Source organism: Silurus meridionalis, chromosome 7, assembly GCF_014805685.1.
Source record: "Silurus meridionalis isolate SWU-2019-XX chromosome 7, ASM1480568v1, whole genome shotgun sequence".
NCBI classification, from domain to species: domain Eukaryota; kingdom Metazoa; phylum Chordata; class Actinopteri; order Siluriformes; family Siluridae; genus Silurus; species Silurus meridionalis.
The window spans coordinates 13,487,798-13,506,048 of NC_060890.1; the positions used below are offsets into that span (position 1 = coordinate 13,487,798).

Here is an 18,251-nt window from a genome sequence, read left to right on the forward strand (position 1 = left end):
GAATACAAAGGTGAGGTTAAAATCCAGAATCCTTAAAAGACCCTTGACTCTGCTACTCTTGGGGGAACCATTAAATCCATTTCATAGAACCAAAACAGCATTTTCTTTTCAAAAAGTAGCAGTCTAAAGAAGCCAAGAATTCACTATTCACAGATCTTGTAAAGAAACCTTTTTCCCCCTACAAGTATTACTACGGTTTTATTTTAATATCCTAGAAATCTAGATCTAATCTAAGAACTTACTAAATCTGAGAAATAACTGATTTAATGATGTGAACTGTTATTCAAAACACAATCTAAAAATATCCTAAGTAATGTATGATGTAAAACTGTAACCTTATATATATATATACACCAGACCATTAAAGAAAGACCTAAATGAAACTGCACGGCTATTTTAATCTTTGTAAGGACATTTTCAAGGGTAAACGGGGAATGTGAGTGGTCAGTGTTACTGGTTCAAAATAATTAATGAATATTCTTAGTAATCGATGCTACACGCAGTATAAATCAGCGTGTCATCTTCCTAATATTGTGCAAGGTACATTTAGACAAAATCACTGGGTGATAACACGATGCTGACTTTTATGTTTAAGATGATATGCAGTTTTGTTCTGAGCAGCATACATAAAAAGGTAAAGAGACAACAGATGCAGAAAAAACAAATGCAGAAATGCTGAACACTTTCAAAATGGTAAAATAATGTTTATTATATTTCTTTTTTCAGTGGGTTAAAGTGCAGTATTTAGATGCTCTGTAGAAAAACAGCTGGCTTTGGAGGAGACTTAGAGCATAATCTAAATTTGAGCTATGCAAAGATCCAGTTAGACACACTCTGGCTCTTGTGTTTATCACTGCTAATAGAATAAAAAGCTTGACTTAATATTGTCATTTACGGATGTATAAGCATGATACAGGATTTATCAACAGAGATGTGAAACTTACTGCTAAACAGCACAAATTAAAAAGCATGTATATTTTTGTCGTCATGTTTTATACAGTGTTGTCTTTATCAAATGCACTTATGTCTTTAATAATTAATTACAAGATGAAATAAAACCCTGAAATGCAGCTTAGTATTTAGTTTTTAAAGGCTCCTAATTACAAAGACGACTAATAACTTTGAGAGATCCAAATTCAAAATTTAAGTGCACTCTGCTATTAAAAAAATCCAACAAACAAAAAAACAATGTTCAGCATGTACTGGCTTATGTTGTTACAACATTAAACATCACATTTTATAAATAAACTTGCCAAATGACACTATTGCTTCAAGCAGACTTGCAATCCTTTCCAAATTGTGTTTTTTAGACATGAAAATGAATGCTGGTAGAAGTCTGCTGAAAAGATAAGCTACATCAGATATGTTGAGAAAAACAGATCCGAGAGCTTGGCTATACAGAGCCTCGAGCCAAGCAGGACCGATGCAGTTAGGTAATATGCCCTTCAGAGGGGGGGAAAAAAAAGGCACTTTGTTTTGGAGCTGCTAATTATCCAACATATGCAACTATGTTATTCTTGTCATAAGCTTTAAGTGGACAAGCGCCCACATTGTCAATTCATTACAGTATACGTTGTGTAAACATGTAAGCTTTTATGTAAGCGTTTGCAAGTGTAACAGTATTTGTTCTGTACATAAATAGTGCCAGCGAACACTTAATATGCAAGAAGCGAGTGTATGTTTTAGAACTCATGGGCTAATGTCACAGCTACAGTGCCTTCTTTGCAAGTGGAGTCAACGCAAAGAGGCTGCACGAATGACACAGCCTTCATCATACAGGCTTCTCCCTCTGAGAGGCAATAGTAGAGCCAGGCACTGAGGGTCAGTTTGGGGTCAAGGGTCTGCGGTTGAGGAGGGACCATACAGGTGATGGAGAGAGGCTGGGAGAGATTGGTAATGCTTCCTGTCACAGCTTGTCCTTGCAGTAACCATCCATTACCTGGAGAGGACAGGAACACACTGAACTCAGCTGCAAGTCAACAGCAATTATCTTAAAATTACTGCCTGACGATTCTTTTAAAGACAGGCTACTGAGAGTGCAGTGTGGGTGTGTGTGTGTGTGTGTGTGTAGTGGAATATTTGTCTTAGCATGCACACATCCACTTCAAGAACTTATCTGCTCTCACCTTTATTTTATAAACTGACTGATCTGACCAAAGAGTAGACAGCGTTGTTTCTGTGTGCATGTGTGTGTTAATAGCCTTGAACCAAGGGCATGCTACTAAGACATGCATCAAAATGAATAAGTGAAGCATCCAAACATAATTTATGTGCACATGAGACCACAGGAGAGAATCAAGCCAGATTATGTACCCTGAATTTTATCTGACATTTGTACTTTTAAAAGTGCACAGTGTAAGTATAGAAGAGCAGCAGTTTGTATTTCTAACACTAAACCCATTTAATTACGGACTCATTTAATTACATCACATAACAAGGGCCATCCGGAGTCCTGCAGGCACATAACTCATTATGGATGTTCACTAATGTCAGTCTTTAGGGGCCCATTGCCTTACCAACTACAGTCACCTGAGTAAAGCAATTACTGAAAATAAGTAAAATCACATGTGCTATAATGAAACTAATATGTACGGTGGATGAAGCCTTAGGATGTGAATTAAAAATAGGTCGATATTGCTTTGATAGTTGCACTGATCTGTATCTTTGTTACTCTGACAAATTGTGCGCGAGTGTGTGCGCATGTGAGGATATTAAGAGGAAGTAGGAGATCTAGCGGGTATGTGCTTGTGTGCTCCAAATCACAGAGGAATTGTGAATTTTTCTTGGACTGGGTCCCAGTGTGGCCGGCTGGTCCCTGCAGCCTGGTGAAAATGTGTGAACACAGCACTCCAACGTTTTCTTGGAGCAATGCTTCAATCCAACACTCAATTATCCCATGGATACATTTGCTATAGAGAAAAATTCTATGAAAAAGGCTAGCTACAGAACTCCTCACAGTAAACTATACCTTTTAAGTCTTTTTTTTTTATGTTTAAAATGCTCATTTAAAACTAAGTTTGCAATGAGGAAAAACCAAATAAAACAAATAAATTATTATAGTTACATGCAATTTTTTTGTTTGTTTATTTATATACCATTTCATCTCAATTTGCATGCCATCATATGTCAGTTCTAGAGAGGCATCTGTGTCTCTGCATGGCTAGCACTGTAATGCCCACCTATGCTTTATGCAAATAAGGCTTGATTATGCAGTGTGTGTGCATGTGAAAGGAGCTGTCATAGGAATTTTGAACGGATTCATTCACATATGGTGGCGGGAGACATTTGAAGACATTTGGGTTTGAGATCAAAACAATGAATATTAGACAAAAGACCATAATTTAATTTCCTTGTATTAAACAACTTATGCCAACATGCTAACTTTCTTTTTGACCTGCCACTTTTATTTTAAGCCCTGGTTTTTGCCTGTGAAGAATGCCTTTGCTGTTAAACTTAGGATAAACCAACATGAGGACCAAAGAGCTGCCTATGAGAGAAAAGCGAGCCATTTTGAAGCAGAGGAGAAAAAAGGAAAACATAGGTATAGCCAATAAAACAATTTGGATTGTCCTACAAACAACCAATAACTTCCACAGGACAGGGATGACGTATCACAAAGCACCGAGAACAGACATCGAGAACAAAAATATAAAGGTCATAACACAAGATTTAAACCAGCAGTATAATTTCAGAAGACCTGATTGGAATTTACAAAGAAATACAGAAAAGACACACAAATGTTCTGAAACCAAGATTAACCTCTGCCAAAGTGATGGAAAAAGAAAAGATATTTTAATGATCCAAGACATGCGAGTTCATCAATCAAGTATGGTGGACATAATGTCATAGATTGGGCTTGCATGGCTACTTCTGGAAGAGGTTCACTAATCTTTATTGATGATGTAACTCATGATGGTAGCAGCAGAATGAATTCAGAAGTCTACAGATTCATTCTGCCTGTCAATTTACAGAGTAATGAATCCAATCTATTTCAGAGAAACTTCATCATGCAGCAATACAATGATCCAAAACACACTGCAAACACAACAAATAATTTTATCAAGGGAAAATTTTGATTTTAGACTGACCAAGTTAATCACCAGATCTTGACCCAATTAAGCAACATTTTAACATGAAAATAGAGACTTAAGAGTAAAACTACTTTAAAACAACTTATGCTTGATGCAGTTACTACAAACAACAAACCAAAATATCAAGTGTTATTTATAATAATACTGTAGATCTGTTACTGAAGATCTGTTTTTATGCATTTGTTCAAATACAAATGAGGTGTTCTGCCTTCACCGAAAGCTGAGATTTTGTGGTATCATCTTGTATTTATCTTTTGATCTCAAACCCAAACTCTTTAAACTCTTCAATGTAAAACAAAAACAAAAGAATTGTACCTGATGTTCCAAAATGTTTGACATGTTTGAATTTATGTACATATACACAATTATACACATTTACTGACTACTTTAATAAAAACACCTGTTCGTTCCAAATTATTTTTTCCTGCTAACTCAACATAGTCATCAATTCAGTACCTTCAGTGGAGAGACTCCAGAAGCTGGGGGCTTCCTTGTTCAGTTTGGTTCCATTAGGTAAAGTAAGTTTGAGGTGGATATCAATGACTTGCCCTGCTGACACAGGCAGGGCCGCCATGCTGAGCACTGGGGCTGACTTCGGGAGCGTGGGAACCTTTTTAATTGGAGAAGTAAAAGCAGTGGTTGCAAGGGAAGTATCAACTTCTTCCATTGAAATGGGAAACTGAAGAAAAAAAACGGAGGGAAGAAGAGAACGATTAGGGATTCTAACTTTGCAGGAAGACATTAAGTTGACATAACCATCATCAGTGATTTGAGATTTTAGACACACACTGACCATGGACACGGTTTTCGCCTCCAAGTTCAGCACTTTGATGTGATGGTTGTTGGTGTCGGCTATGTAGAGCAGCGTGTCCCCCTCAGCCACACAGAGACCCCCAGGCTCATTGAAACTAGTCTCTTCTAAGCTCACGCCAAATGTGTCGCTTGCTTCCCCAGTGCCTGCCAGCACCCTGCACTGCTTAGTTTTAGGGTCCACAACTTTGATCTTAAATAAGAAGTAATATTTTATAAGTATATATATAAGTATAAGAAAACTGGTTCTCCAGTCACTGTATGAAAATTGTGAACAAATACGAAAAGCTCTTCTTTTGTTAAATGTTGAAGATAGTATACGCCTCAGAAAAAAAAAAATACCTTGTGGTTATAAGAGTCTGCCACATAAAGCAGGTTGTTACTGGTGTTCCAGGCCACTCCTAAAGGGTGCTGGAGCTTAGCATCCACCCCCTTTCCATCTACATCTCCGAAGGCAAAGAGATTCTGTTAAAACAAAACAAAAAAAAAACATGAGATAACACACTGAGACTGGTGGGCTGTGCTGCTGTCCCCCAGCTTGTTAAAGCTACAGTGCAGAAGATTTTTGATTTATTTAATGTAAAAAAAAACAATGAACCCATGAATGAGTCAGGAGAGCAAAAAAAATAACAATAAAATAAAAACCATATGTTCCTAAACTGCTATGAGTCACCCTGACTATCCAGTAATCATAATTTACAGACAGTGCTGTGTCAGTGATGTCTGATCCAAATGATTTTACCATTTCAGATTGATTAAACATTATCACCCCTAATATCAGAATAACACAAAAGACATCTGGCTACACAGTGGCTGGGCAGAAGCAACAACCAATCAAGAGAAAGACCATAAAAGATTGAGGGTTCCAAAAAACACAACATTTCTTGTTGAATAATAAGATAATTATTCATGGTAGGTTATAAATACTTGAGCTGCATCCTTATCTACACACTGCATTGTGGAACAGTACGAATGTCACTACTGCATTTGCATCATTAATACTTGGGTATACAATTTAGTGTGCACTGTGCAGTTTGGGGCATGTTAAGAAACATTCAAGAATCTACCAAAGAGACCTAAATGAAAATTTTTTTTAAATATTTATATATATATATATATATATATATATATATATATATATATATAATATATATATATATATATATATATATATATATATATATATATATATATATATATATATATATATATATATATATATATATATTTAAAGCTGAAAACCAAAATTGCTTTTTAATTCACAGCAACCTTGAACTTGTTTCCCCCCTTTCTGTTTTAGAGACACTTGCTTTCCTCAGGTCTGGTTGGCCAACTGAATGCTTTTTCCTTTCATGAGCTCGATATTGCAACATCTGCATATTTTAGGGTATGTTTTATGTAAATAAGATTTATATAAAAGGGTAAATTGATACTTGCTGTATAAATATGACCCGCAAATATGGGACTAGTGGACGAAAGCAAGTTTGCATGGAGCTGAAACTAATCATTTGCACTTGAATCAGGGCTTATTCTGTAATAGGACAGTTTCATAAGTCACATGCAGATCCATTCATACATAATTTCATACACTGTGTGGCTTTGCAAAGGAAACATTAGAAACAGGCTTGCTCAGTCACCTCTCTCCACGAGATTCACAGTCATGTGCAATTCTCCAATCAAGTCCTCTAACAAGGCAGGAAAGAACAATTACACTCAAATCTAACTAGCAAACAGAGCAATCAGATCCTCTTCTAATTCTCAGGAAAACACAAACTGTGAGCTGGAAATTACAGAGCTCTGAAAATGTCTTCATTTGGAAGGTGGAATTGGAATAAGTGCTTTCTCCACTAGGTTGTCTCGGCTCAGTACATGTTGATGATTGCTCCTGACCTCCTTTATTAAACGTGTTTGTGTTAGAGAGCACTCAGGAAGATTCGCGTTCTCGCCTGGCTAAGTTGAACACAGCATGTTACAATACTTTGTACTCTGATTAATTCATGAGGTTATTTTATCTTGTGTGTGTGTGTATATTTTACCCCAAAAAAACAGTTGTTCCTACTAATACAGAGGCAGTTTAAAATGAATAAATAAAATTAAACTCTCTTTTCTCTCTCTCTCTCACTCTCACTCTCACTCACACACACACACACACACACACACACACACACACACACAAAGTGCTGCATGACAGGGCACAAAGCAATGCTGATCAGAGTTTAGAATGGACACCCTGCTCAGTAACCCAGAGTAAAACTTCAATCCCTTTTCTAATTATTTTCAGTCCTAGCGCGTGTGCTGTATTTCACAGAAGCGTATGTTTTCCATTGCAGCTGCACTGCAGGCACTTTATATTGTTCATATTTTGAACTTTCATCAGGATACACAAACTTCGCCAAGCACTTTTTAGTGAATCATACAGATGCTTTGAAAGCTGAAAATAAATCTCACCAGGGGGTCCCTCTCCCCTCCAACTACATGCCTGACGGCTCCATCGGTCAGAGAAAGGCTGCGAATAGTGCTGCTCTCACTGTCAGCGATGAACAGGCAACTCCAGGGCTCTTCAGGAGCAGCGGTAAGACCTGACGGCTGAGCCAGGCCAGCTTTATGAGGATATGCGTTATTTCTGTTCTCCTCATTCCCACTGCCTGCGAAGCGCACACACTCGCCCTTTTTATGCTCACTGCATTCGCATCAGGAGGAAAATCAACAGATTAGTGAGGATGGTTTATTTCAGTGCATGCCCAAAAATTCACTTTATTAATTTTCTTAAACATTCAAAGAATGTGTGTCAGAGTTTGCACACCCTTAGGATAAAATGATGACAAAGAAAATACATTTATAGCAACAAACTCTGTAACACAGCTATTAAAGAATGAAAGTAACAGTGTAATACCATGTTATATCTGTCTTTCAAAAGAAAAGAAAAGAAAATATGTTCTACTGGCTTGTAAGCCCAGCCTTGGGATTCACAACTAATTTAAGCCACTTTTTTGCCCTCTGAATAACTTTTAAACTTTTCTCTTAAATAGAGGTATTCCCATTATTAAATTATGGGGAAAGCAAACATTAACCTCTTACCACTGCAAATATAGGACATGCAAATCACGCATTAGAATCTCAGACCAAGCAACTAAATATTACCGTCTAAAATTATGTATGTTTACTACCACATTTAAAAAGAATTAGCTTAATTCACACTTAAAAATAATCACAGGTCATAGCACAGCATGGTATACCCTGGAGGAACCGATCATGCTGATGCCGCATGTGTATGTGTGTGTGGTCTTGTCCCTCGTAGGCCGACAGAGAACAGCTTACCTTCCTTTGGGCAGCTTCCCATCTTCCAGGAACAGAGCCCAGATTTGATGTGTCCCTGCCATTGCAATCCACACCACGTTATCCTTTGCACCACCTGTGATAACACATGCGTGCGCGCGTACACACACACACACACACACACACACACACACACACACACACACACACACACTATATTACCATTAACGAGTGTCTCTTACTTTTGTCTAGTGAGTTGACTGATGCATTCTCTTAAAATAACACTTTTTACAATATTTAATTTACAATCCTCAAAACACAAAATTTGGCATTAGACTCCACCAGTCAAAAAGTCATCGTCGGAAATGAAGGGTAATTACTGCTACAACAGCACACACAAGCGGGCTCAATTATTTAGGGTGTGTTCAGTACTATACTATTAGCATTTGTGTACATCAAAGTATTGAGTGTGTAACATTGTGTGCATGTTTTGCAATTCCCAACATTAACAGCATTCAGTCTCAATAATCATTCACTAAAGTACTCTCACTTCAATTAAACCATAGCTAAACCCCATTCAATAGTGTCCATGTTCAGGACCACACTGCGTGCGTGTTTTTTTTCTGAGCAGAATGGACAGCGAGGGCCATTGCACTCATGTCTAACAATAGCCAGCTAATGGTGCTGTTTATCTGAGACAATTTCAGCTGGCCCCAAGCCCAGTACATGCATTAATAGCAAAGAAAGATTGAGAGATGAACTGAAGGCTGGAGAAAAAAACTTTGTACAAGCAGCTTTTAAAATAATTGGAAATATCTAAAAGGTAAGGATGAAAGATATCTCATGGGATGGACAAAAATTGAGACCTTAAATGAAGAAATCCCTCAACTTCAAACTTAGAAGTGGGCATGAAATAATTATGACAACAGCAATAACGTTTAACCATTACTAAGAGAGGTTTTAAATAGACCTAGATAATCTTTAAAAAATACACAAACAGTAAAAACATTTAAAATGTAAAATTTCATTGCAGCCTCACATACCCATTGTGGACTCTCACCACATTGATGGACTTTTCATACACATTGCAGAATTTGCACATTTATTGTGGCACAATATTTTTGCATAGTATTCCACACACTGTGCAGTCATTGCACACATATCTGTTTTCATACTTTACTCTGCATGCATATGTACAGTTTATAGTATATATGTTCATATGCTGCTTTTTAAAAACTGTTTTTAACATATCTATTCTTTTGTTGTTTATTTTATACCTATATTTATTTCTTGTGGCATTCAAGTCAAGTCAAGAAGCTTTTATTGTCATTTCAACCATATATAGCTGATGCAGTATACAGTGAAATGAAATAACGTTTCTCCTGAACCCAGGTGCTACATAAAACAACATAAAACAACAGTCACAGAACAGAAGAACACAGGGCCAGGAACTAAGATCTAAGATTCACTGTGGACAGCAAAGGAATAATCTTATTGTACAGAGGAAACATGTTTCTTTACTGTGCACATGACAAACAATAAACGTAAAGATTTGAGAAACAGCTACATGAGAAATTAAACAGACTGATAATTTGCTTATTCGCCCTAAATGCAGCCAACCACGCAAAAGCTGCCTGGTTCTTCAGTTTTGAAATATAGCAGTTTTGGAATCAGCAGGAATGCAAGACTAATGCTTTTAGCTGCCAGTTTAGCATTGAGCACAATGTAGAACTAAACCATTTCTCACTTGTCTCATATACTCTTGTCTCGCCTCATGACTAATTTAAAATAAAATAGCAAATAAAAAGAAACAGCAAAATAATTCAAGTAATAAAACACAATGGAAAGCTGTAATGTCATTACCACCCCAAAAGCTAATTGTTTTCATGTCTCAAAGTGTTTTATATTTAATCAGTAGCTAATTGCAATGTTGATTAAACACAGGCAGGCCATACTTTGTTTATTAGTTTAGAGTATAGAGACATTTGAAATGTTGTCAAGTCAAGTGGCTTTTATTGTCATTTTTACTATACACAGTGGTACACAGTACACAGTAAAAATGAAACAACGTTCCTCCGAAACCCTGGTGCTACACTAAACAACAAAACAACAAAGTGCATCGAGTGCAGCCTGGTGCAAACAGTGCAAACAAAAGAACAGTACAGACAGACAGAGTGCAGACAGACAACACAAGACAAGACAAAAGACAAAAACCAAGTATAGCGCCGACTAGTAAACCTACTGTATACTTAAATATACAGTACTGTGTGAGGAGAAATGTAAAAACTATACCCAGGAGAAAGTACAACAGAACAGAGCAATGTAGTGCAAAAAAAACAGCAGCAAGAAGGTGCAAAGACAGCATGTAAACATTATACTGCAGTATAAAAGGTGCAAAAACAGCATGTAAACATTATACTGAATACAAGGTGCGAGTATAAATAATAATAAATATATAAATGGTGGTGGAGTGGATCGAGATCGAGATGAGCTGGAAAAGCTGAACAGCTGTTCTCAAGTCAGCCTCTGTTTTTCTCAAGATAAATAATATGCAGCTTTCCGAATTCAAAACCCTTTTAAACTATTGTGGCAGAAAGACAGGTTTTCTTCTAAATGTTACCAAATCCTGTCACTGGACACTCCTTTTATAAATATGCAGTACATGTTTCTATACAAAATACTCCAGTATGAAAACAATTATATGACTTTCTTTGTTAAACCTTTTCAGTCTGTTGCTTGGATTTCTGCAGATTCTGCCATGCCCCTGCTGCAACAGAAATTATAGTACATTAGAATAAGAATGTAAGTATGAATTAGTCAAGTGAATTAGAGCTGCCACTGTCAGGGCTGCTTTTAAAGAAACCTCACCAAACGAATTGAGAAATCAACAGTGCTTTGGTGCAAACGTACATTAGATTTAGTGTACATTATAACTCTGCTCTCAAATGTTTTACTGATTCTATTTTCTGTTTTTATCCAACACCTTTATAGATACCATGCTGCAACCATGTGTAATTATACCAGACTGGTGTCTAAAGAAAGCAGCCTTCACTCAGTAACTATATCTGAATCTGTGTGGAAAAACTATGCAAATTCTTCACGGCACCCAAAATAAGCATTCAACATGCAAAATGGGTTAAACAGTACAGGACAGATGTGTGGAGCAGCACTGTGTGTCCTAAAAGTCAGACTGAAGCGAAGAAGCAGCTGACTGAGGAGAAGGAACGAATGCTCAAACACCACAGGGGCCAAGAACACGTGCCAAATAAATCTCACAGACTCACACACTGTAGAATCCTTGAAAACTGAAAAACAGTCTGATCTGCTGTGTATTAATTATCTGGAAAACAGCACGACAAGCACAAATGCCCACAGATTTTAGGTTACTTCAAAAGCACAAGGTGCAGTTTCAGACGCATTGGTAATTTCATCTCGTTCCACAACAGTGATTTGAGATTTATGGAATGACATCTGATCCCAGGTATCAAACATTTTGCTTGTCAACTGGTTCTCTAAATGCTATAGAAAAGAAATGGTAGCTTATAATTAAAAGCAGTAAAGAATGTGCATTTCAAGTCGTAACATTAGTGGGCTTACAGAATGCTATAAAAAACTGTGTGGGGCAGTTAGACAAGGTAAATAAATAAAGCAGTTTGTTCAAGAAAGTTGCGACAGTCCTTAAAGTGGGGAAGGTTCCATTTAAAGTTACAGGTCACCCATAAGCATCTTTTGATCTTATCAGGTTCTGAGCTCAACCCCAGACAATGCATTTATCTTAATATCTGCTGTTAGTAACCAGCAGACCTGATTGTTTACTCCTGGGTTGCTCGAAACAACAATCCATGCTATAAAGAAAAAAGGTCCACTTTGACCAGCTACATTCCACCACAAACAACCTGAAAGACAAATACGGTATCAACAACCACAGCTACAGAGAACTTCCAAAGGGAACAGTGATTAGGAGGCAGATGGGACTGATATTCAAGACAATGTTGTGGTGAATAAGATGTATAAAAAGATCATAAAATAGAATCAAATTGCTCTTGGCAGAATAATAAACTCAGGCTTAATATAAGACATTAAATTTCATGAGCAATACTGAGAGAAAAAGATTAAGTGGCTGGATTTCCTATTCAAAGGAAGGCTATGAAAAGGAAAAGAAATATTAAAGCAGCGACAGCAAGAACCATCCTGTTTCTATGACCTCTTTGCCCTGTTACCTTAAAACACAATATTATCTCATCACATTAATTTAAGAATGACTTGTTTAAAGCTAAATCAAGGCCTTTTACTCTTCAGAAATGACCAAATACTGGGACAGTTTATGACGTACTCCCTCTCATGTCAATCCACTAACATCAACTAATTTCACATCAAGTGAAGAGTCTCAGCTTGCAATGTCTCAGCTGATAGCCATAAGCAACAGTCATGTGTGATGTGCACAGGAAGAAGTGACCTGACCCCCACTACATAATTGATCATGAGAGACCCAAGAGAGCACCTTTATTTGCTATGCTTCTTGCCAAGAAAACAAAAGGTTTGAAAGAAAAAGCTAATTAATAAGAAATTGAAAAATCTCATACATGTTTTTATGAGAAAAAAGCTAAGAAAAATAAACAATGAAAGAAGTCAATAAAGCAAAAAAATGAGTGTGTTGCATGGAAACATTTGAATGAAAATGCACCGAATTACTTTCTAGTCGGGGGTCACACTTTACTGCAGGGGTTTCCAATCTCATACAGAAAGTGCTAGTGTGGCTGCAGGCTTTCATTTCAACCAAGCGAGAGTCACACCTGATTTCACTTGTTTAATCAGTTCATCGCAGCCTCCAATCAACTCTCAAGTCAAGTGTGCCTCCAATTTGACTGTAATGAAAGCCTGCAGCCACACCAGGTCTTTGTGGACAAAACCGAATCCTTCTGCTTTATGGTCTAATCTAAAGGCATTTGACTTAAATGTATAAAAGGACTACAATACTAATAACACATGGCAAATGTTAACAAATATATGTGCAGCAGGCTACAAAAATGCTAATGTCAATATTTCAAACAATATATATATAACATTACTCAGATTGAGGAATTTGCCCTTCCTGTGAAAATGCTTTCCAATTTCAGGCTGGTCTTAAATGATTTGTCTACCAGATCATCCTGTGGTATAGAGTATATATATAAAATTCAACACAAATGCCACCTATCTAATAACAGTCCACTTATTACTGTCCTTACCTGTAGTGTAGTGCACTCTGTGTGTCCCCCTCTTCCCTATCCATTCAAAATGCAGAACTTGACTATAGGATAAATCTTTATCATATTTCACTACAGCTGGGATTTCACACAATGTTAATATTGCATAGGATTCAATAAACCAAATAGTGTATGTCAGTGGGAGAAGATAATTGTTTGAATGTTTTGTTTTATTATATTTAAATCAAATTCTTGCTTTTTGACAGTCCAGGGACTTGAACAATCATCCCTCTAAATCTAAATAGCCTCAATTACGTATAGCAATTCCTCAAAAAAGAACGTTTGGTAAAAAATCTTTACCGGCTGTGCCAAGGACTATGTCCCAAGGGGAGCTGATTGGCTGCTGGAGTCCCACTGCCCCACCCACTTTATCTGTGCCTTGCATGCCGATGCCGGCTAAAGTTGTAACTCTTCTCTCTGAAAGGTCAATCTGATGAAAGAGGAAAAAAGACATACAACATAGCATGACTGATCCGCTAAAGTCAGAGAAGTAGGTCAAAGCTTGCAGCTGCAGTGCAGAGCTCATTATCCATTTACCTTTCTGATGAGGTGATTCTCAGTATCAGCCACATACACAGTGTCTCCTTTTATGAATATTCCTTGAGGAGAATTAAACTGTGCCTCAGACAGGTCCCCATCCCGATTTCCACTTCCAGGTCCTGCCATAATAATATTTTTCAAAATCACGTGCATAAATGTTGGTGTTGAATATGTGAGGTGAAACAGTAGAACGCTACATACCCCCTACACAGTATAGGACTTGTCCAGTTCTGGACACCACCAGAACCCTGTGGTGTCCTGTATCTGCAATAGCCAAGTTCTTGCTTTTTGAATCCACTGCCACTTTTCCTGGGAATGACAGGATGGAAGGTGGCAAGGAGTCCTTGTAAAGCTTTTTTGCCACAGCATGGTCTTTGAGCAAACCCTGCTGTCCATAGTGCTTGAGAGCACAAGTGGTGAACAGGAAAAGGCGTTCACGATGTCCTTCACCCACCAGAGAAAACAGCAGGTTTCCTCTGGGCCCAAGAATCACCAGGGTGGGCCAGCAGGACACTTCCAGCTCTTGCCACAGCTGAGCGTCGCTGTCGTTTACCACTGGGTGAGTGATCCCGTACCTCAACACAGCACTGCAAATGTTCTGCAAAACTTTCTCATTGGGAAACTTAGCAGAGTGAACACCTACTATGACCAGGCCATCTAAAAGAGAAGAAAGAAGCGAGGGGAAAAAAAGGGACAAATGAAAAATAATTCTAGTTTCTGGATGTTATAAAGTTTAGCCCTGTTGTTGACCTGAGGCCAAATTGTTCCTCAGGGGTCCTGGAACAAGAAAAGGCCACAGCAGGCAATCAAACCCTTTCTCTGTTTAACTGCAGTGTATCCTCAAGCAAAACTGCTATAACGCTTTTAAACTCTTTCCTCTCATTTCTTTCCTGGTATATGCAAGTTTTCTGGCTGCTGCTTTCCTGCACAACACAATCACTACCAAATAGCCAAAAGCTAATTCCTAAAGCAAAATACATGTACATTTTTGTAAGTTGCCTGTTCAGATCCCTGCACTAAAGATCTTACCAAAGTAGGTGAAGGCAAACGTAATGAGATTTCCCCATGAAAGCGCGTAGGTCTGAGAGGTTAATATATAAAATATTAAAGGAGACAGAGAGAAATATGGGTCTCAAAAATATTTTAAAAAGGTCTTTAGTGACCAAGTGGGGGAAAATAAAAGGAATTCGGGAATAAGTGAAACATTGCAGCTTTAGTTTAATATTTTCACAACAGATTGCTTTTGTTCTTTTTAGATAAAAAAAAAAATTCAAGGCTGGATAGAACACTTTCATCAAACAATGAATGGATGTGTGATGTGTTGATGGATGTCTTAATCAATCTTTGAAAAAATGCATCCTGTTTGTCTGAGCTGTCAAATAGCTTCCTTCGTTGACAGCCTTTTAAAATGGCTTTTGTCTTTGTGCAGATAAGGGTTATTTTTATTCTAAACCTGTTCATGTTTTAGAACTAGCAAATAGCCAGGAAGTTCTTTCTTGATGGGGAAAAAAAGGGATTCATAAATTAATTGGTTTTAACCTAATTTCAGCACTGAGCTGTCACTCAAACCTTTAAGGACCTGAAAAAGTAAATAAAAACAGATAGAAGCTATACTTATTTTTTTATATATGTTAAAGGAACATACATGTTAACCAACACAAAGATGTGGCGAATAAACAGTGATATTTGTGAAAAATTCTGATAAGGTGATACCAAACATGGGAAGAAAACTCACGAGCGTGAAGTTTGTTATGCAGCCCTCAGGCTTCCCATTACAACCAAGCTGCTACATTGCATTTGCTTTATTTTATTTCTCACAGACTTCCTCTCTTGCTCCAAGTGAAATGTCACAAAGAAGAAGTAACATTTCATATCACTAGAAGTGATTATTTTATACTCTGTCCTTAATGTGTGAAATACAGCTAATAAAATCTAAAATGTACAGATGGCAGCTTCAATGCTCCACTAAATTTGTGCACCTGCTTCCCTGGCTAATCACAGGGCAAATATAATTATAATCATCACTGGGGCACAGCAAAGATATGGTATGCATTAAACAAACCTGTGATGACAATATGGAAACCATTTCTTAACTAAAGAAAAAGGGCTGTTTAAGGATTGGGAGGGGGCAGAGGGAACAAGGGTACGTTTGGATCACTGGTAACGGAATGTACCAAAAGTTGTGCCAACGATGTACTGTAAATTTTGAGATACGGCAGTAAGCAGGATAAAGGCTGTGTGGCTTGGCCCACTTCCTCCTTACGAAGAGGGTAATGATAGACCACTGACAGCTAGAGCAGATAGCACCTTTCACAGAGCTGCTATAATAAGACACGTGCCAGCAGAACAGTCTGTCTAGCCACGAAGACTGATCTCTCTCTGTTTAATAGTTCATCATATCCAGAGATCAGAGTAAAGGGAATGAAGAGAAACAGGCTTCAGCAAGTCCAAGAAACCTGGGGCTCGTAGAATTCATATGTAAAACATGTAGACTTCATATGTAAAAAAAAAAATTATTTATATATATTAGTTGCCTTGTTATGCAATTGTAGTTCAAATATAAGTGGAAGTAATAGTATAGCTATTCCACAACCCAGAAGTGGATGTAATAGTATATTGAACGGAGACAGAAATATTACACATGGCTTTGTGATTTGACCATTTAAGAGACATGAACAAATCACTGTCCAAAATCGTTTCCATTCGAGGTCATGTAATGGCACTCAGACTCACAATAAAATTAATGACATGCTTTATAACTTATATGAGTGAGCCTTATAATAGCTAGGCATGTAACTGATACTACTTCCCACAAGTTCATGAGTAGATTTAAGGAGGGAAACAGCGCCTCTTCTCTTCATTACATATTCTCACTACTCGGGAAAGTCTTTAGCAAAAAGTAGGCGATTTCCTAATTAAACATATTTTGTGACTTGTCTTTTCTTTACAAAAAAAATATTCATCATACATAAACGTATAGGGTTATATAATGCAGAATCCCCAAAGACTGCATGATGAAGGTGTGTTGGGCAATTTTGCATTATATTTAGTATATGTCATTCTGTGTAAAATGTTTTTAGAATGGAAGGACAACAATCATCAATAAAAGGTCACTTTGGTGTTCACATTAAAGTAATGTGTGTGTGTGTGTGTGTGTGTGTGTGTGTGTGTACCTTTAACAGTGTGAAGCTGCTCCAGTTGGTGCAGATAAGGCAGTATGTGCATGCAATTGATGCAGCAGTAGGTAAAGAAGTCCAGCACCACCACTTTGCCTGATAATTCCCTTTGCAGAGACAATGGTCCCTCTGTGTTTAGCCATTCCAGCCCTGAAGTACACATAAGATTTGCTTTTGTTATAAAATAATTAAACATTTACCTTGGCAGGTCACTATTTCAAAGTATTTCATGACACTTGGAAATCAAAAACGCCATGCCAGTGAAACCCTATTATTATTATTTACTACAGAGCAGTATTTTGGGAGTTTAGGCATTTAGACACAATGCTTTGAAACAGAACGGTGGGCAATGTATGCAAATATAAGAATTTCCATAATACACATAACACATGCATTTTGTCAGACATGTCATTACACATGCTTAGCTTACAAATACAAACACTATATATACAGTGCATTGCAAGAGTATTCATATCTATTGAATTCTTCCACATTTTGTCACGATATAACCACAAACTTAAATGTATTTTATTGGGATTTTAGTATCAGAGTAAAGGGGGCTGAATACATATATGCACACAACACTTTTTAGATGTTCAGAGTTTGTGGTTATAACGTGACAAAATGTGGAAATATTCAAGGGGTATAAATACTTTTGCCAGACACACACACACACACACACACACACACACACACACACACACACACACACACACACACACAGAGATAGAAAGACAAAAGCTCCACCCAAAACAAAGTTCGCTAGCTGAGAACCTATTAGTAAATAATCTTATAATTCATAACCTTCGTCAAAATCAGGAATCTTCAAATCTTCATTTTTATCCAATTTTCGTAAATACTGATATACCAGATTTTCCTTCTCTTCTTGTATGATTTCGTCTTCCAGAGCCAAATCTAACTGGCTCTGAATGGGATACAGAGCTGTCAGACTGCTGTGTGCCGCCATGTTTCCAAGAGGAGCAGCGGAAGTCGGCAAATATCATACACCTATATACGTATCCGCACATTCGACATGACTCATCACTTATTAAAATGACACATCAATATCTTCGAATATATCAGGTTTCTTGGTTAGTGAATATGATAGGTAT

At 37.4% G+C, this 18,251-nt stretch overlaps 1 protein-coding gene across 1 annotated transcript; it reads right to left on the reverse strand.

Annotated features, from left to right (window-relative positions):
- Nucleotides 1-683: 683 nt before the first annotated feature.
- nhlrc2 (NHL repeat containing 2) lies at nt 684-18,153 on the reverse strand. The gene is made up of 11 exons (XM_046853625.1): nt 17,944-18,153; nt 17,137-17,289; nt 14,165-14,620; nt 13,961-14,082; nt 13,724-13,853; nt 8,220-8,313; nt 7,350-7,581; nt 5,244-5,366; nt 4,885-5,094; nt 4,548-4,770; nt 684-1,939 (listed from the first exon to the last, which is right to left on the reverse strand). The coding sequence occupies exons 1-11, from the start codon at nt 18,104-18,106 to the stop codon at nt 1,683-1,685; spliced, it is 2,163 nt and encodes a 720-aa protein (XP_046709581.1). The 5' UTR covers nt 18,107-18,153; the 3' UTR covers nt 684-1,682.
- Nucleotides 18,154-18,251: the final 98 nt, after the last annotated feature.

Excerpts from the sequence above, each read along its gene's own strand:
- nhlrc2 (XM_046853625.1), bottom strand. The coding sequence starts at position 18,106 with ATGGCGGCACACAGCAGTCTGACAGCTCTGTATCCCATTCAGAGCCAG. Across the intron at positions 17,290-17,943 it reads GATTCCTGATTTTGACGAAG|GGCTGGAATGGCTAAACACA; the intron begins GTTATGAATTAT and ends TGTGTACTTCAG. Across the intron at positions 7,582-8,219 it reads GGGAAGCTGCCCAAAGGAAG|TGAGCATAAAAAGGGCGAGT; the intron begins GTAAGCTGTTCT and ends ATGCGAATGCAG.